A 20,791-nucleotide genomic window follows, 5' to 3' on the forward strand; every position below is an offset into this window, starting at 1 on the left:
CTTTGTCAAATCTTTCCTGATCACCTAAGTGTGGATAGGTTAGTTGGAATGAAGGTAAAGTCATGAGAATTGAAGAGGTTGATGAATTGGGAGACAAAGTTGTTTAAAAGGATATCAGTGTATTTGTTGAAGGGTTTGGGGAGAAGAGGAACACTATGAGTTCTGTACTGACCTCTTTGAGAAAGGAGACAGTATAATCAAGGACAAACTAGCCATATTTCTGTTTTTGACAGAATTGCTATTAGATAAGTAGAGGAATGCTGTGGATATAAATTGTCTAAATTTTAGCTAAGCTTTCTTTTTTTAATGTAATTTTTAATTTTTTAAAAATATTTTTCCATGGTTACATGATTCATGTTGTCTCCCTCCCCTATTCCGTCTCCTCTCCTGGAGCCGACAAGCAGTTCTATTGGGTAATGCATATATTATCATTTGATACCTATTTCTAGATTCCTTTTTGTAACAGAGTAATCTTTTAAAACTAAAATCCCAAATCATATACCCATGAAAACAAGTGATAAATCATATGTTTTCTTCTACATTTCTTTTCCAACTGTTCTTTATCTAGATGTGGATAGCATTCTTTCTCCTCAGGCCCTTGAGATTGTCCTGGATCATTGCATTGCTTTTAGTTTTAGCTAAGCTTTTGGTAAAGTATTTTTGTAGAGAAGGTAGATATGGATTAGATGACAATAAATTCAACTTAATTAGAACTGGTTGTAGGATTAGACTTAAAGTAGTTGTTAATAGCTCAGTGTCAGCATGGCAGGAGGTGTCTCCAGTGGAGCACTTTCGTGCTTCATGCTTGACTCTTCGTTGTTTAATATTTTTATCAATCACTTGGACAAAGGCATAGATGCCATGGGGAATCTTTTTGTTTGATTAGATGGCCATTAAGGTAGTTTTCAACTTTGAGACCTAGCAGATTATAGAAAATTAATGACAACCTCAGAGGACAGGTTTCTTTGTGATGGTGACAGAGGGAGGGTTTTGAAGTAACAATAAAGAAGGAATATACTCATCCTTCCTCTTGGCCTAATATGTCTAGACTTGAAAAACAAATATATCTCATGCTAGAGAGGCTGGCCAGGGAAGTATGAATATAGACAGAAGTGAAGGGTAAAGGGGAGTTTGTTTAAGAGAGCTTCCAGAAGGCAGGATAGATGGGGAAGCCAGAGGAAGGGACATAACGGAGGCTGGGCTAGATGGAGGTAGATAAAGAATGGGAGAGAAGTTTCTACTCTAGTAAATTCTGGATCCCACAGATTGAGGAGCTGGAGATTGGAATTTGCAAGGCACAAGAGGAGGAAAGTGTCAGTCACTTGGGGTATTGACTCCCCAAGGACACAGGAAGGCATTGTAGGGCAGTGTATTCTTTTCTCAAAGACTGAGGAGATGGAAATGAGGGGAAATGTGGGTTGAGTGCCAAGTTAAGTAACTCTCTGATGACTGGGTCCTCAGAGCCAGGATTGAACACACCAGTGCTGAGGTGGCTCTAGTTGTGGGATGGGCAGAGGGGTATTAACACTGATGACTGCAAAAAGAAATGAAAATAAAATAAAATAAAACCCCTGTTCCTTACTCCCCTTCGCAAACAATAAATCTGAATTATTTATATGTTCCCTTTTGTTCTTTCCTCACCAAAATTCCAACATAACATGACTGAGGCTTGGATGAGGACTAGCAGTGGCTGGGTGAGGGTTTGAGGGAGCAGGGCCTCATGCTGCTGTTGAGTAAACTCCATTTGAGTTAGAAGGTTCTAGTCTGAGCCAGGGCAGAGATTGGTCCTATACGCCCCTTCTATTTTACTCTGTGTGTGTGTGTGTGTGTGTGTGTGTGTGTGCCAAAACTAATAAGAGTCCAAATAATTTTACATGGTACTTAGTATCTGTTATATCACAGTGGTAGAGAAAGGCATCTATATTTTACTTATGTATTTGGAAAAAAGTAAGTCACAAGGAAAGCAATGACCTCTCTTAGGTTTCCATCAAACCCATAGTAGAATTGTGACTACAATGCAGTTTCCTGCCTTCATATTCTTTTTTTCTGACCTCTTCAAAGCTGAGACATCAGAACATCAGAGGTGGTTTATTATAATAAGAAAGGACCCGGCCTAATTTCCTGACTCTTTGCCCCTTTGGTTGGGAAATGAAACCCTTTTCTATATTCTTTTCCACTCAAACTCAAGGGTGTGCTGGAGCCAACTCAAACTGGAACTGATTATTAAATTTTCATTGTGAGCATTTACCTTAGAAATTGTTAAATGCTCACATATTAGGTCTTGATTAATTATTCATTGATTGTCTAGACTTAAGAGAGCAATGAAGACAAATAGTCGTGATACAGGTTAAATTTAAAAGTGCATCCTATTATATTTTTGGTTTTTGGGGAGCTAGTTGTTAAACATTTCCTAGAATGCCACTTTTAAAACTCATACTTAGTATTTCCTTGACCCTTACTGTGTTCCTTAGGTCTTAAATTTGAGCAAAGACCAGAACTTTAAGCTTCTCTTAATGAAGAGAACCTTAAGCAGAGCATATGTAAGTGAAACAAATAAAATTATACTCAGAATTTTAAGTCTAGAATTAGTCATTTACCTGTGTGACTGTGGGCAAGTCTCTTAATTCAATTGAGCAAGCATTTACTAAGTACTTGATGTGTGCTATGCTCAGTGCTAAGGATATAAAAACAAAAAAAAATCAAACAGTCTCTGTCCTTAGGAAGGTTACATCTCACTTAACCCGTTTGACCCTTAATTTTCTCATTTGTAAAAATGGAGCTATTAGGATACTGCCTATTTCATAAGGTTGTTGTGAAGGTGGAGTTCTTTAACTGTTACATGTTATATTAATAAATACAATTATTATGCTTAGGAGCCTCTGCTGGACAAATTTTGCATAGGTTTCCTTACCTTTAATTTATGGTAAAGCACTTTGAATCATAAAGTACTATATAAATGAGAGTATTACAAAATAAGGAGTAAGAGAGATTCTTGACTCCATAGGGAGAGGGTTGTTGCCAAGAGATGTTTTCCATCCTTTGTGTGTGTTTGGTGCATGTACTTTTTGTCCCTCTCAAGGTAGATGCTCGGAACATTGATGGCAGTACCCCCCTTTGTGATGCCTGTGCCTCGGGCAGCATTGAATGTGTGAAGCTGCTGCTCTCTCATGGGGCAAAGGTCAACCCACCACTGTATACTGCATCCCCGCTACATGAAGCCTGCATGAGTGGTGAGTAGTCTTCTGGAGATCCTCACCGGCACAATTTTTATTTCATATTCTCCCTGTCAATCAACCAATAAATATTTATTAAGGGCTTACATGTGCTGGGCATTTCTCCAAGAGCAGGGCATATAAAAGGAAGCAAAAGGCAATCCCTGCCCTCAAAGAAGTTGCAATTTAATGGAGGAGACAAAATGTAAGCAAATATGTACAAAACAAGCTATATTCAGAAATAATGAACAAAAGGAAGACCCTGCAATTGAGAAGGATTGGAAAAGGATTCCTGTGGAAGGTGGGATTTTAGATACTACTTCAAAAAGTCAGAGAGGGCAGTAATCAGAGTTGAAGAGACAGAGCATTCCAGGCATGGGGGGATAGCCAGAGAAAATGGCTGGAGCTAAGAGATGGAGGGTCTTATTCATGGAATGTCAGGAGGCCAGTGTCTCTGCTTCAAAGACTGTTTAGGGAATACTATATTAAAAAGACTGGAAAGGTAGGAGAGGATGCCAAACAGCATTTTTTGCATTTGGTCCTAGAGGAAATAGGGAACCACTGGAGTTTATTGATAGGGCTGGGGCTGGGATGGGAGGAGCTGACAAGATCAGAACTGCATGTTAGGAAATCACCTTAGTGGTTGAATGGAGAATGGATTGGAGTAAGGAGAGCCTTAAGAGCCTTGAGGCAGGAGGAATCCCTATAGCAGTCTGTTGTAGTAAACTAGGTGTGAGGTGATGTCCTGAGTTAGAGCAGTGGCGGTGGCGGGAGGGGTGGGGGGCATTTGAGAGATGTCGTAAAGTTGGAGTGGACAAACATTGGCAAAGCTTGGATATTTGAAGGGTTAGGGATAGTGAGGAGCCCAGGATGACTCCAAGGTTCTGAGGGACTGGGAGGATGGTGTTGCCCTTTAGAGTAAAAGGGAAGGTAGGATTAAGGGAGAGTTTAAGGGGAAAGATAATTAGTGCCATTTCAGACATATTGAATTTAAGATATTTACTGGACATTCAGTTTTAAGATATATGACACTGGAGGTCAGCAGAGACACTGGGACAGGATAAGCAGAGTTGAGAATCTTTGGCATAGATTGGGTAATTACATTATTGGAAGCTGATGAGATCACCAAGTGAAGAAGTAGAGAGGGAGAAGGGAAGAGGGCTCAGAACAGAACTCTAAGGGACATCTACAGTTAGGGGCTGGGATCTGGAGGAGAATCCAGCAAAGGAGACAGAGGTGGGTTTAGAGGGAAGAGGAGAGATGGAAGAATGTAGGATTCTGAAAACTTAGAGAGAAGAGTATGAAAGAAAAGTGAGTGATTAGCATTGCCAAAGGCTGCAGACTGGTCAAGGAGAATGAGAACTGAGAAAAGGCCATTGGATTTGGCAACCAAGAGATCATTTGTAACTCTGGAGAGAGCTATTTCAGTGGAATGGTAAGGTCAGGAGTCAGATTGCAAGGGAAGAGGAAGAGAGTGATAGGAGAGATAGTTGAGGCCCCTAATACAGACAGTCTTTTTGAGGTTAGCTACAAAGGGCAGGAGAGAGATAGGATGATAGTTAGTGGGGATAAAAGGATTAAGAGAGGGGAGACACAGGCATGCTTGCAAGCATTAGGAAATGAACCAGTCTGTAGACTACAAGAGAATGAAAATAAATGAGAGTGGGGATGACAGAGGGAGAAATCTGTTGGGAGGAGACAGATGGAGTGGGATTGCTAGAACTAGCAGAGGGATAAGCCTTTGTAAAGTAAAAACAGTTGCAGCATCATTTAAAATGGGTGAAGGGGGAGTAGCAGAAGGGACCTGAGATGAAGAAGAGGAGAGAAGAGAATGACCTTAATTTTTTTTTTCTGTAAAATATGAGGTAGGCAAAATTCTTAGCTCAGAGAGCGGGGAGAAGGGAGCCATGGAAGGTTTGAGGAGAAATGATAAAGTGTGAAAAACTGCCATGGAAAGCAAGATCGGGAGTTGATAAGAGAGGAATAGTAGGATTGCCCAGTTGAGATTATATAACAGACTCAGCCAGAAGGGTTGCATGATTTTACTTTCTCCATTTTTGTTCAGCAGCACATGTGTAGGAACAAAGGCAGTGAATGGAGGGGAGAGATCCAAGAGTCAGGCTTGGCTGGTTAATTGGCAATATGATAAGGGGACTTGGGATTCAAGAGTGGAGGATAGTGTAGCACCAAAGGGTCAAGATGGGTAAGAGAAGAGAGAGTGGCTTCTCTGTAGGAGGAATGGCCTGGGAGAGAATTGGGGATCTAGGGAATAGAGAGAGTAGGATTATGTCAGGGAAGATAGAGGGTCAGGGGTAGAGAGGTGAAAAGTTAATAGATTATGGTTGGGATTTGGAATTTGGGAATTCTTGAACACAGAGGTGTTTCATTTGTGGGTGATAGCAAGATCCAGGGTATATGCATCTTTCTATGTAACTGAGGTGAGGTGGAAGAATAGCTCATGGAAAGGGATGGCTTGAGGAGCTGAATGATTAAAGAGGATGAGGGAGAGTCAGTCAGTGTGTCAAAGTTCCCTCTTAAGAGAGCAGGAGTTGGGAAGGAGAGAGGAATTGTGAGCCAGGAACTAAACTCCCAGAGGAAGGAAAGTGAGTGATTTGGGGGTTGTAGACAACAACTACCAGGATTTTGATTGAGTGAACCTTGAAGGAGGAGGCTGATTGAATATGGAGACAGGTAGAGAACCTGGAAGTGGCAGTGAGGAGCAAGAGTGCTCCAACTCTCCTGCTTCAATCAGATTGCCAAGGAGGGATAAAGGGGTAGCCAGAAAGACTCTGTGTGTGTGTGTGTGTGTGTGTGTGAGTGTGAGTGTGTGTGTGTGTGTGTGTGTGTGTGTGTGTGTGTGTGTGTGTGTGATCAGTGGGGAGGCCAGGCTTCAGGAAGAGCTGAAATAGATGGAAGAAGCAAGTGAGGGAAAAGTTTAAATTGAAGGGACATTTGTTACCCATGGTTCAGATATTCCTCTAAAATTTTTTTTTATTTTAAAATATTTTTCCATGTTTACATGATTCATTTTCTTTCCCTCCCCTCTGTCCTCCCCCCTCCCAGAGCCAACAAGCAATTCCACTGGGTTGTACAAAGGTTATCTTTTGATACCTAATTCCATATTATTCATTTTTGCTATAGAGTGATTTTTAAGTCCTAAACCCCAAATCACATTCCAATATATACATGTGATAAGTGATGTCATATGTTTTGCTTTTGCATTCTTACTCCCATAGTTCTTTCTCTTCATATGGTTAGCATTCTTTCTAAAAGTCCTTCAGGAGTGTCCTGGCTTGTTGCATTGCTACTAGTAGCAAAGTCCATTACATTGGATTGTTCCACAATATTTTATTTTTTGTGTACAATGTTCTCCTGGTTGTGCTCAATTCACTCAGCATCAGTTCATGGAGGTACTTCCAGTATTCCAGGAGTATTCCATCACCATCATATACCACAATTTGTTTAGCCATTCCCCATTCGAGGGACAACCCTTCATTTTTCAATTTTTTTGCCACCACAAAGAGTGAAGCTATGAATATTTTTATAAGATCAGACACTCCAGAGGGTACATTTGAAGGACTGGGTGGAGTTAGGTTGAAACTTTGGAGTAGGAGGGTTGAGAGGCAGAGGAATGAGGAATTGAATGGTTGGCACTGGGGAATGGGGTTTGGATAATGATCTACAGAAGTTCAGTGTCTGTGGCAAAAGCTTTAAGCTTCTTCTTAGTGGTTGACAGGTTCCCATCTTTTTACTCTTATAAAGTTTCATTTTTCTGTCTGAGATTAAGACAAAAGCAAAACGTTTAATAAAATTGCTCATGCTAACTTTTTCAGATAAGATGTGATGTTTACTATCAGAGAGTAGAATTAGTTGGATCGAAAATTGGTTAATTAGCTGGATTCACTGAGTAATCATTAGTGAATCAACATCAGTTTGAAGGGAGATCTTAAATATCCTGCCCCAGGAATTTGTCCTTGGATATCTGATGATCAAAAAAATGTTTAAAATTATTCAGCTTGTAAAAATGGACTTGAAACCAGGACTTTAATCCCCAGAAGTCCTTGCTCCACTTCCCCAAAATGCTTTGTAATCTCACTGAATTCTCACCTGGGCAGAGAGCAAATCATTATTTAAAGGGTCTCTGCCCACGGTAGGGGCTCTTCTTTTTCCTGTTGCAACTTTCAAGCAGATGCATCTCTTTTCGTAATGTAGGTGAGGTTGTCTAGGCCCCTGGGCCTAGAAAAGTGCTTTCTTATCCTGTATTTTCTTTAATCCTTAATCTTCAATAAACCTCTAAAAATATAATACTCCTTGCAGAGAGAAATTAATTTCTACCTGCCTAGCTTCCCCTAAATTTTAATCTTTACAAGCTGAAGGCATGGATGGTACATTCAGGTAACCAGAAATTTGAAATAACAGTTAATGCTGGATGAGTAAATCAGCCTTCAAAAAGACCTCAAAATGGCTAAAATCATGAACTGAGATAAAGAAGATGAAATTTCATAGAGATAAATGTGAAGTCCTATATTTTGGTTTTTAAAATCAACTTCAAAAATATAAGATAGGGAATAGAGATCAGTTTATAAAGAAAATATTGGCTTTAGTTGACTGCAGATTCAAGATGAGTCAGTGATTAAGCATAGCAGTAAGAAAAGTTAATGTTAGTAGATTACATTTAAAAAAACAAAATATCCAGACCACTTCTGGAGTACTAAGTTTTAGGCACCACATTTTAGGAGCTGGAACACAAAATGGGGAAGGGCATTAAGGTCAAGCCATATAAAATTAATTTGAAGGAAATGGGGATATTTACACTGGAGAAGGGAAGACTGGGTGGAGAAAGCAGGAACATGACCATGTTTGGGTTATTGTAGAAGAGATTCATATTCAATTACTAGTTGAACTAATTGACTTCTCAGATTCCTTCTGACTCTAAGAATCTGAATATTTTGTAAAGGAGGAGCATAGAAAACAGGTTCATGTAGTCAGTTGAGAAATAAGAGGCTTGAGACCTGTTTCTGCCGTCAGCTTCTCTGTTCTTCCCAGCCTATGATATGGTAATCCTAGTCTCTGCCACATAGAGGGGCAAAAATATATGATTTTGTTGTAGGTATTGCCTCCAGAAAGGACACTTTTGATCTGGGGGAGAGTATTTTTAGAGTGTTTTTTAGCTTGAGTACTAAGTATTTGGCAGATAATAAGTAGGGATCAATCAACAAACATTTTTCAACCACCTACTCTTGCACAACTCCTTACTTGCACTAGAAGCAAAGTCACAAAAGATAAGATCCCTGCCTTCAAAAAGAGTAGAGTTTAGGTGAGGAAGATAAGACATAGGGACACACAATTAGACAGGGCAAAATACAGGACTATATGTAAGTGCCAAATAAGAGGTACAAACAGTAGAGGGATCACTGGTCAGTAAAAGTTTCATGTGCAAGACAAGACTTGAAGTGGGTCTTAAAGGACGAGTCACATTTGGCTATGTGTAGAGAAGGAAGCATTCCAGATGTAGGAGTGGAATGGTGGAAAGAACATTGGGTTTGGAATCAGAGGACCTGGTTGTGAATCCCATTTCTACTCCCTGGGTGACTGGGCAAATCTTTTGACCTTGGCAGACCTCAGTTTTCTCATCTGTAAAGAATGAAGTGGCTTCATTCTGTGATCTCTGAGGTTACTTCCAACTGTAAATCTTTGTAATACAGTGGACAAAAATACAGAAGTAGAGAGTTACATGAAATGTTCTTGGGACAGTAAATAAGTCAATCCTGATGGAACCTGTTAAGAGATGAAGTGGAAAGGTAGGTGGAAGTTAGATTTCAAAGGACCATAAATTCTGATTTGTGAAACAGGAGAGTACAGTTTTGGATATGTTGAGTTTTCCATTAAAACTGTCTCAGAAGTCACCAGTGTTAGAATGTTGAATTTGGTTTCAGAGGTTCTGGGTTTAGATTTCTGCTTTACCACTTACTACATATCTGACCATGAGCAAGTTACTTAACCTCTATGGGTCTTAATTCCCTCATCTTTAAAAAAAGAAATGAAGGGATTAGAATTGATGAAGTCCCTTTCATCTCCAAATTTTTTATCTTATCTATGAACTTCCCAGTTTTTTGGTTCCAGTGACTATTCTCTCCAAACTCTGCAGCTTTTTATGCTGTTAACCACAGTCCTTCTGGATTATTTTTTCTCCTTTGGCTTTCATGACATTGCACATTCCTGATTCTTTTCCTGACCACTTCTTTATCTTTTTCTTAGTCTACTCTTAAATGTTTTATCCCCATTTCCCCAGGTTATCTCCTTGGCCTCTTTTCAGACCTTCTCTCTATACTCCCTTCCTTTGATGATCTAATCTACTTCCTTGACCTTAACTATCACTTCTAATTATATGATTCCTAAATATATATCTCTATTCTTGATTTCTCCTTTGATCCAAATCACATTTCAACTACCTACTGGATAGCTCCATCTGGGATGTCCTTTTGGCATCTTTAAACTCAACATGCTAAAAACTGAAATTATTGTCCATTCTCTGAAAACTCTCATTTTGGCTCCCTTACTTCTCTTAGTATCACCGTTCTTCTGATCATCCATTCTCTTAACTTTAAGGCATCTTTGACTTCACTTTTCCCTCTGTGATTTTTATAATAAATTGTTAGCATTTTACAATTCCTATGCCCCTTCCATTCTTACTGCCATTAGGCAATTTTTACCTGGGACAGCTCCTTTATCAGATTCACTGTCTTCTGTATTTCTCTCATCTGCAATCCATGATATTGCATTGCAGAACAATCTTTCTAATGCAGAGCTCTAATCTCATTGCTCTACTTCTCAAAAATCTTTCCTATTGCCTTCCAAATAAAGTATAAACTCATTAGATTGACATTGAAGGCCCTCCATTATTTAGTTCTAGCTTCCTTTTCTTTAATTCATACTACTCATATTTAATTATTCTACAATCAAGATAAATTAGAATGCATATCCCATTTCCTATCTGTCATTGCTTATACTATTCCCCATTTTTTGGAACATCATTCTCTCTGCATTAACTTTAATATCTCTGCCTCTTGAAATGCTACTCATGTGTCATGCATGGTCCATCCTAGATACCAACTCTTCCATGAAGCTTTTCCTAATCCTTTGAAGTAGGAACTAATCTTTACTTTATAAATTCTTATGGCATACTTTTAATATATCTTTTGTGTGCTTATCTTATTTTGCATCATAATTATTTGTATATATGCCGTCTCTTTTACTGTAGTGTATAAGCTTCTTGAGGTAAGGTACCATGTAATATGAATTTAGTTTTGCATCTCTGTTACCTAGCATAGTATGTGTTTGTTGAATGACGAAGATAAGACATCAAGGTAGACAAGTTCTTAAGGCTTTTAGAAACATAGAACTAGAAGAAAAGTCAGGGCTGGATATGAAAGTCCAAGAATTATCCACAAAGGGGTGATAGTTAAAGCCAATACAGTGAGAGAAGTCTATGAGGCTGAGAATATATAGAGAGAAGAGAGGTTCTAGGGCTCCCTGTTGAAACAGTCTCGTTCAGGTCAGTAGAGGAAGAAGAACCAGTGAAGGAAATAGAAAATAGGGAAAGAGAAGTGACAGACTATTAGTGGAAGATTAGTAGAAGGTCCATCCACAAGGTTTTGGAGATATCAATACTAAATTGACTATAGGATTGCTAGTTTCTGTGATATTTCCTAAGGTTAGAGGTAGTCAGTGAGGTAAGGGGTAAGGAACATTATCTTTCCCAGTCAAGAGTAATGGAATAGGAATTGTCTTCCTATTTCTAACCAGAGAGAAAACTCTCTATATAGTTTACCTACTCTAGCTATTCTACAGGCATGACTGAATAGTTTGTCCTGTGCCTTTGGCCTAATAACTATTAATTACTTCCTTAGAGTCACATGGTAAATGTAAACTGCTTACAAGGTTAGGACAGAGTTGTGATTTTGTCTTTTTAAGCAGAACATGGGGTCCACCTTATGTCATATTTATTACTTTACAGTGAAGAGAGAGTGGTCTACATTCATTAACTTTCCTGCTTCCTTTTTAATTTATTTAAAGGAAGTTCTGAATGTGTGCGGCTTCTCATTGATGTTGGGGCTAATCTAGAAGCCCATGATTGTCATTTTGGTACTCCACTGCATGTGGCCTGTGCAAGGGAGCATCTGGATTGTGTGAAAGTGCTGCTTAATGCAGGTAAGTGGTTCTTAACCAGTAGAATAGTCTGACACATGACACATATGGCCTGGACTTGATCTCTGTCTACTGGGGTTGATTACTAAAGTGGGGAGAGGGAAGACTTCAGCGTGAGACAGATAATCAAATCTAGGGATGTGAAGCACAGTGAACAAGGCCCAGTTTCAAGACAATTCAGTTAATTCCTATGATTATTAGGCATCCTAAGAAGATCCAGAATGTTCTGTTTTCCAAGAGGGAAAACAAAGAATAAATAGAAAGCTTAGGAGACTTGCATATATCATGGTTTATATAGCATGGTCAGAATTTAAGCTACAAAGAGATTTTCCTCCTTAACATAAAATCTAGAATCATTCTTTCTGGGAAAAGGCTTCTATGTTTTATCTTAGCTAAGTTCAATACTGTTCCAAAGGAAAATTTAAAATTTTATCAGGTTAGTTATTTTGGTTGTATCTTGGAGTCAGTCACACAGAATGTCAAGAAATAGAAAAGATAATATTTCTTACCCTACCAGCCTTCTAACAAGATGGATTTTCAGTTGTTTAGAACTTTTCTATTTGTGCTCCTGTTTTGCTTTAATATACTTCTTTCAACTTTTGACATAGGAAATATTTATCTTAGCTATTTTTTAAAGTAGCTATTGTGGTAAAATTATATAATTATCTATTTATGTAAACATATGGAAATATCAAATCTTTAATTTTGTGTTTTCCTGATTTACATCTAAACATGGTTCATATCAGAACAAAGCATGTGGCCTAGATACATTTCAGAAAGTGTTTCCATAAATGTAAAGTATTAAGTGACAGGAGAATCTGACTCTTTGAAAGCAACTGAGTTTTTACAATTATTATTTCATGTCTGTTGAGAGTTCAGGATGCTGGTCGTGTGTTAGGAACTATAAGAACCCCGATTCCCCAATAAATCTCTAAAAAGGAACCAGAAATAGTGATAAAGGAAACCAAGGAAAGCAGCTATACTCTCCTCCATCTAATACAGGATTGTGCAAAAAGACTGCCAGAATCCTACAGAAAACTCTTGAGTGTAGAAAACCAGGGTAGATAAAAGGCAAAATAGGCCCAGATTCATAGCGAGGGGGTCAAACCACAGCCCAGGCAATAGAGTGTTTAAGTAGCCCTGCCTTGGCCTCAGTAGGAGAGAGGGCCAGATCAGTATCCAGTGGAGGTCCCGGGCAACCTGTGCCTGAGCCACCACCAAAGGATAAAACTCTAATCCAGAAACTGAGAGTGGAGATTTGAGTAAATAGGAGAAAAGACCAAACAAAGTCAGTAAATTCTAAGGATTGAGAGAAGCTCAAGAGGTAAACCGTTGAAGAAGAATTAATGTCACAAAACTCCAAGTGGATCTTCAGAGAAAAGAATGTTCTAGCCACAAGGACTACCAGAGAAGTTTTTACATTGCCTAGATTTTCTCTTGTATCTATCTCTTTTCTCCCCCAGGAGGGACAATCATATAACAAATAATTATTCAAAAAATAAAAAAGAAGAGGAGAAAAAATTCAGTAAAACTAATTGATATATTAAGAGAAAAAAATTGATATTATGTTCAGTGTTTCACATATGTAGATCCCTCATCTGCAGAGGAGGATGTGGACGATGTTTTCTCTTTTCCTATCTTTGGTATCAAATTTGTTCTGTATAATTTTGCAATTTTCTTCTTGACTGTATTGTTCTTTCCCTTTACACTGATGTCACAGAGTATATATTTTCCTAACTACCTACTTCACTTTGCATCAGTCATGTAAATCTTTTCATGCTTCTTGGTATTCATCATGTTTGTCTTTTCCTATAGAACAGTAATATATTCTGTTACATTCATATATCACAATTTGTTTAGCTATTCCCAATAGATGGGCTAGTTCTTTCTTACTACAAAAAGTGCTTATATAAATGTTTTGACTTAGATAGGCCTTTCTTTTTGTCAGTTACCTCCTTGATATGCCTAGTGGTGGAATCTCTGGATCAGAGGATAGAAACATTTAATTAATTTATTTTTTAAATTTTATTTAATTAATTTAGAATATTTTTCCATGGTTACAAGATTCATGTTCTTTCTCTCCCCTCCCCCAACTTCCCTCCCATAGCCGATGTGCAATTCCTCTGGGTTTTACATGTGTCATTGATCAAGACCCATTTCTATACCATTAATATTTGCACTAGTGTGATCATTTAGAGTCTATATCCCCAATCATATCCCCATTGACCCAAAGGGTAGGGACATTTTAGAAGGGCAAGGATATTCTATTTTTCTCCTCTTTCTATGAGGAGTCTCTGATACATATGAGTCTCTGTTACATATCTTTTGTTACTCATTCTTGTATTTCAGGAGCCAATGTGAATGCAGCAAAATTGCATGAGACAGCACTTCATCATGCAGCCAAAGTAAAGAATGTAGACTTGATTGAGATGCTAGTTGAGTTTGGAGGCAACATTTATGCCCGGGACAATCGAGGAAAGAAGCCTTCTGACTATACTTGGAGCAGCAGCGCCTCTGCTAAATGCTTTGAATATTATGAAAGTAAGTCCAGTTTTGAGTTCTTTGGGGAGAATATTATATGTTTTGTTAACCAGGACCTATGTTAGTTTGCTGTCATTCCTGCAAAAGATCTTTCCTGAAGATACATAGTTCCAAATATAATGGATTGTTAGTTCCATTTATGAAATCTTAATACTGATTTTTCAATCCTATCAATTACACAAAATTTTTCTTAAAATATAGCTAATAAATTTCTATTATGCCTGGTATCAGTGATTCTTACAAACTAATCTGAAGGTGCAGCACTTTTTATATTTTTAACAAATGAGTTCAGAACTGTTTATTTGGAATACTTTTAAACAAGTTATAAAACAATCTCTAAATTCATAAAGTATGCAAATGTCAGAGGTTTTATAGGTGACAAACATAGTTTTAAGCAACAAGATCCTATAATGATGGAAAAATTCCCAACATCCATTTTCAGAGTGCTGTTTCCATAGTTAATTTCTTTTGAAAAGCAGTTACTTTCTCATTGTTAAAACATCTTTGATATCCAAGCTATTTAGGAAACTTACAAAAAAAACATACAACAACAAAAGCCATTTTCCTCTGGATAAGTGGTCAAAAAATTTGAACAGTTTTTAAAAGAATTGCATACTATTAACAGCCACATGAAACATTACTATAAATTATTAATAATAAAAATACGATTCAAAATCACTCTTAGGTTTCACTCTGTACCCAACTAACTGGCATAGATAATAAAACATGTCAGTAGTCTACTGGTAGATGCTAAGACAATGACTAAAATACCCGTAACCTTTGATTGAGACATCTCACAGCTAGGCAGTAGGTATATCCCAAAGAGGTTCAAGATAAAAAGATAGGTCCCTTATACACCAAATTTGTATATTTAATATTATTTCACTGTAAAAAATTATGAATATGAAGAGTTCAGGGAAGCATGGGAAGACACTTCTATGAATTAATACAAAGTAAAGTTAACAGAACTAGAAAAACAGTATTCATAGTGACTATAGTAATATAAATTAAAAGAGCAACAACAAAATAGTAATTAAATGCTACGTAATTATAATGACCAAAATGCCCTGAAAGAGATATAACTACCACAATTGTCACCACCACCACTACTATCACTACTACTAGCACTTATATAGCATTTTAAGGTTTGCAAAGTGCTTTATCTATATTATTTTATTTTATCTTCAGTAGAATTATGAAAGGTGCTATTATTATCCTCATTTTACAGATGGGGAAACTGAGGCAGACAGTGTGGGGTTTTTTTTTTTTTTAAGTGATTTGCTCAGGGTTACATTGTTGGTAAATATCTAAAACTAGATCTGAACTGGGGTCTTCTTACTCTAGATCCAATGAATTATTCCAGTTCTTTCTTCTTTGATTCCCTGCCACTTATTTACACTCCTGGTGGGGGGTACATATCCATCTTTATACTTTCCAAAGCCTATAGATAGGAGAATCCACCTTCCTTTGCTTGCAAAGTGGTGCACTGAGAAGTTTAGGTTGGCCCTGAGATTGCACCCTAAATGAATGAGTGGTGCTCTTGACAGAAACAGAGAAGTATGAAAAAGAAGAACATCTTCTAGAAAATAGAGTGAGATCTATAATCCAAATTGCAACCCACCTGTGCTTATTCATTCTAATAAATTCATACAGTCCTCCATAAAAGGAAGTAGCAGGGGGCAGAGCATTTGCTCAGACTCTCTGGGAGCCATCAGAGGGTGCCTCTTGCAAACAGGAGGTGTCCTAGAGGTGAGGGGAAATTTTTCAAAAGGTGCCTGCTGGGGGTGCCTCGAGCACGTATAGGTTATAGGCACCATAGAAGGACTGGTACATAGAGGAGGCAGAGAACAGAGTTGTGGGGTTTGAGGTCTTATCAGGTGGAAGCCATAGTAGGGTTGCGTTGGAGACCAATCCCTGATCCCATCATCCTGTCTAAAAATTTTTGGTTGCTGAGATCATTGCCTCAGGAAATGAGTTTATTATTCAAAGATTAACCTGCCTTATCTGATCGGTCTGGATGTCCTGTTAGAATACCAGGGGTCCTAGGAACTTCGAGGTAAAATCCCAGTGGGGGTTAGCAGACTCTTTCCTGTTCTTTCTCCCTCCACTCCCTGCTATTTATTTACAAGCCTGGCGGAGGTACTCGTTCATCGTTGTACCTCCCACAAAACTAGCAGGTGTTCAATAACTGTCTGCTGGAATAGTAGCTTTCTCGTTGAGACCTTTTGAAAGATACAAGTATTAGGGAGCCCGTCACGCCTTTGGTTTTGTTGCTCCTTCAGTTCTGCTCATGTCTGTCCTTGTTTTCTACTTTTCCAGAGACACCTCTGAGCTTGTCACAGCTTTGCCGAGTAAGCTTGAGGAAGGCTACTGGTGTCAGAGGACTTGAGAAAATTGCCAAGCTGAATATTCCTCCCAGGCTAATCAATTACCTCTCATACAATTAAGACAAAGACTCAGAAGACAGACATGGTCTTGGGATTTCATCCTGTGTTGCTACAATTATTTTCCCCAACATCTGGCAGGGGAAAATGACTTCAGTGTCTGTAGTGGTATTTATGTCATTTACAGAACATTTCCATTTGTCCTTCTCTCCCTGTTCTATCAGAGAAGTTATTTCAAGCATAATAAGAAAACACTAATTCTTAGTTCTTTATCGTAGACATGCTTCTGAGGTAGTGCATACTGGAATTTATATCCTAACTTTGTCACTGCCACGTCTCCGAGGTAGTAGGTGGAAAGGAAGTTGCTCGAGTCTGGGTTTCTTTATTTGACAGCCTTCCTCAGAGTGACTCAGGGAAATGGCTGTTGTGGACCCCTCTGTGGACACTCCTGAGCTTCTATGTCTTTCCTGAATCCAGTGGGAGCTCACGATGATGTTTGGTCCCTTAGTGGAACTGATTCCATTTCACACTGAACTTCGTTGGGATTATATGTTTCTAGGTGAGGATGGATTATGGTTCAAAGGCTTGGGAAAACTTAAGGGCAATCCCTTTCTATCACTGACAGCAAGACCCTTGAATAACTGCTCTATAAATGCTCTTTATTTGCATAATGCCCTGTTTGGCATTGTAACAAGGTACAGAAAAGCCCACTGAGTGAAGGGATTTCTGTTTCTCAGGAAGCTTTTTATGGGTCTGAGTTGTGGGGAATGATGGCTGCAGCCTGGTAATATTTGTTTTGATTACAAGGAGTCCAGTGCACTACTGGTTTATTTCGAGATGGAAAGCCTATTTATCTACACGGGGGAGAGAGGAACCATTGCTATATAATTGTTAAAAATTTAGTTTTTCTCAAGGTGGTTCCCTACATCATGAGTAAAGTTAGAAACTTCTTATTTCAGTCTTAAAAGCCTAGTTAGTTCACTATTAGAAGAAATGGTTATACAATAAATACCTTGTTGGTGTTTAGCCCCTTTCAGCTCTAATTGAAAACTCTTCTTAAGCAATTAAATCTAACATTTGCACATAACAAAATTTCTACTACCTTCCTCAACTCTCCTTCGCTCCCTAATCCAGACTTCAATAAAAGCTATGGGTCAGTTAAGGTACAATCTTGTATCCCTATAGCCTTTTTCTTCTCATGAACCCCAAACACAAGAGGATTCCGGGGATAATTCTCAGGACATTCTTCTGAAGAGCAGTCCTCTTCCTCATTTTTGGAAAAAGTGCAGACTGTGCAGGATCCCACTATTTTTGCCTCTTTTTTTTGCTCATTTCTCTGCTACTATAATGCAAACTCTTAGTATTGTATTAGTTAACAACATAGAATGGAAGAAAGCAGAATTGATAGGAAGGAAGCTACCTGGCTGTCAGTGACTAGTGATATAGTGATATAGCTTGGAAAAATCATTCTACCTCTCTGAGTCTTGTTTTCCCCAACTCTAAAATGGGTATAATACCTTTCTACCCTATATGGTCAGTATTGTATAGTAATGTATATAAAAGTATTTTGAAAAGTATAAAATATAATACTAGAACCAAATATTCGCACTACTCATTCACACTGCTGCAGCTGACAACTCGTTAACTTCTATTCACTTAGTGATATTGCTTCCATAGATATTATCCTGTTTAGCCTTCATAACAACTCTGTGTGTGTATGTGTATATATACATATATATGTATATATAAAAAAAATATATATATATTAGTATTATTCCCACTTTACAAAGGAGACTCTAAGCCCAGGGAAGTTGTTAGTTTGAGGTCACTCGCACCTAATATGTAACAGTAACACGAGCTTTCTACTTCGGACGCCCCTTTTTCTAACATGGGACTCCTATCATCTGTTCCTTGAGTGGCATATCGTGAAAAGCCATCCTGCTTCTAAAGTAGCATGTAGAAAATAGCACCAAAGAGCAGAGTTAAAGAATTTCAGCAATGGAAAGGACCTCATAGACCATAGATCTAGGCCAACACATACCTGAATATGAATCCTCTCTGGAGGAAAGGTTATATACTTTTGAGCCAGTTTGTTAAAAATAGCATAATTACAAACTGCTATCTAGAATGACTGAACCAATTAGCAGTTCTATTAACAGCGTATTTGTGTGTTTGACTTTTCATGCCCCCTCCAACGCTGAATCTGGTATTTTCTTGAAGATGTTCAATGAGCGGAGTCACACCACCTCCCCAGCAACAGCCCTTTCTGCTTTTGGATAATTCTAATTGTTAGAAAGTTTCTCCTTATAATGTGCATGACTCTTTACAATTTTCCTCTACTGCTTTTAAATGTACTCACTTTGGCCAAGAAGTCATTTCTCTTCCAAATTACAACCCTTTATAAATATTTATTTGACAGCCTCTTTTTTATCTCCCTTAAGTCCCAGGATCATAATTCAAAAGTAGGAAGGGACCTCAGTGACCATTCTAAACCAACCCATATACAAAAGAAACTTCTATATGACATTCCAAAAAAGTGATCTGAAGATCTCCAAGGAAGGGAACCCTCAGCTTCTCAAGCACAGCTCTAATTATTGGGAAAATTTTCCTGACATCAAGACTAAATTTGCCTTTATGCAACTTCCACCCTTTGCTCCACGTTTGGCCCTCTGAGGCCAAGTGGAACAAATCTAATCCCTCCTGTACATGACAGCCCTTCAAAGTAGTCTCTCCAGGCTAAACAAACCCAGTTCCTTCAACCTATCTTCATATGATATCCCCAAGGTGTTCCCCCTCGAAGCTGCCCTCTTCTGCACACTCTCCACCTTATACAATGCCTTTCTTAAACTATTTCCCAGACTGACCACAATACTTCGGATAAGATCTGATGAGGGTACAGTTCAAAGTACTATCTCCTCATTTCTGGGAGCTCTGTGCCCTCAATGAAGCATAAGATTACATGAGCTTTTTGGGTTGCTGTATCACACTGCTCACTCATTGAACCTGTAGGCCTCGAATGCCCCCCAATTTTTTTCAGAACTTCTATCTATATAGGATTCCCTCATCATGTGAAGATTTTTTTTCATACCCAGATGTAAGACTTTACATTTATCTCTACTGAAATTCCTATTTTAAGATTCACCTCAATGCCTTAGCCTGTCCAGATTCTTTTGGATCATTTCTGTCACCCACTGTTAGCTATCCCGTTAATCTTTGTGTCACTCGTATACTGCCTATGCTTTAATCCAAGTGATTGATAAAAATGCTTAACAGCAAAGGGCAGGTTTAGAGCCCTGAGGTACTCCTCTGGAGCCTTCCTGCCACACTGATGTGGAGGCATTAACAGCCACTTTTCCTCTGCATGATAAATGTCCCCACTGCTTTTTTAATAGATTTTTACATGATCTGAACACTGTCCTGGTAACTCTCCTCTGACCATTTTCCAGGTTACCAATCCCCTTCCTAAAATGTGATGCTTAGAATTGAACATGATACTTCAGATGTTGTCTGATCATGGCATGGTATTGTATTCCCTTCCCCATCTGCATTCCCTAGGAACTCCAGCAATCCTTCCTCTCTATCTCTACCTCTCCAACAAAGAACTATTATTGCTTTGTTTTAATGCAGCCTGAGGTTGCACTAGCTTTCTTGGCTGCCATATTGTGCTATTGCTTCATATGGAGTAAAAATAAAGTTTTAGAAAATTAATCACATTCTTGGGTATAAACAGAACTCTGGAAATGTACTAGATTGGTGGGGGTGATGGTGCTGGGTGGCTCAGTGAGAGAGTCAGGCCTGGAGATGGGAGTTTCTGGGTTCAAATTTGGCCTCAGCACTTATGAGCTGTGTGACCCTGTGCAAGTCACTTAACCCCCACTGCCCAGCCCTTATTGCTCTTCTACCTTGGAACCAATACTGTCTATTGATTCTAAGATGGAAGGTAAGGGTTATTAAAAAAAAAAGTATGGTGTTCAAACCTTTCAGCTCTATATAAAAGATGAAGCTAACTTTTTCTATTCTATAGGCTTTTTTCAAAATGTGATTAAGATTTCTGGTTATTATGATTTTAAAATGAAGAAATAGGTTAAAAATACTTTTTACAGATTCAAAGGGTGGCAGATATAAAAAGACCCTAGAGATCATCTAGGAAGAGTGACTTTTCTAGAATTAAATTAGCACAAAATCTATGAGATATATGACTTAGAGCTTAAACCTAACTCATTAGTCTGATAGTACCCTTCAATTAAATTCATTAAACATTAAATACCATTTCCTTTGTAGGGTATAGCTTACTCTCTGCCTCAAGGAGTATCCACTTTTTTCTTGGTATTTTTGAAAGTTTCAAGGTGTGACTTTAGGGGATGCTTAACTCAAAACATCCCTAATTGGAATCATCTTTAAGAAAGAAAATTGCTTTTGGTTAAAGGAAGTGGGAAATTGCTGTTT

At 38.3% G+C, this 20,791-nt stretch overlaps 1 protein-coding gene across 3 annotated transcripts in view; it reads left to right on the forward strand.

Annotated features, from left to right (window-relative positions):
* Positions 1-20,053, forward strand: part of ASB13 (ankyrin repeat and SOCS box containing 13) — an 81,136-nt gene extending 61,083 nt beyond the window's left edge. For all 3 annotated transcript variants that reach the window (XM_056799033.1, XM_056799034.1, XM_016426002.2), the window contains 4 exons: positions 3,080-3,230; positions 11,289-11,423; positions 13,770-13,961; positions 16,281-20,053. In XM_056799033.1, coding sequence (XP_056655011.1) covers positions 3,080-3,230; positions 11,289-11,423; positions 13,770-13,961; positions 16,281-16,408 — 606 coding nt within the window. In that variant the 3' untranslated portion in view covers positions 16,409-20,053. The remainder of the gene's footprint in view (positions 1-3,079; positions 3,231-11,288; positions 11,424-13,769; positions 13,962-16,280) is intronic.
* Positions 20,054-20,791: the final 738 nt, after the last annotated feature.

The sequence above is a fragment of the Monodelphis domestica genome, chromosome 5 (genome assembly GCF_027887165.1).
Source record: "Monodelphis domestica isolate mMonDom1 chromosome 5, mMonDom1.pri, whole genome shotgun sequence".
NCBI classification, from domain to species: domain Eukaryota; kingdom Metazoa; phylum Chordata; class Mammalia; order Didelphimorphia; family Didelphidae; genus Monodelphis; species Monodelphis domestica.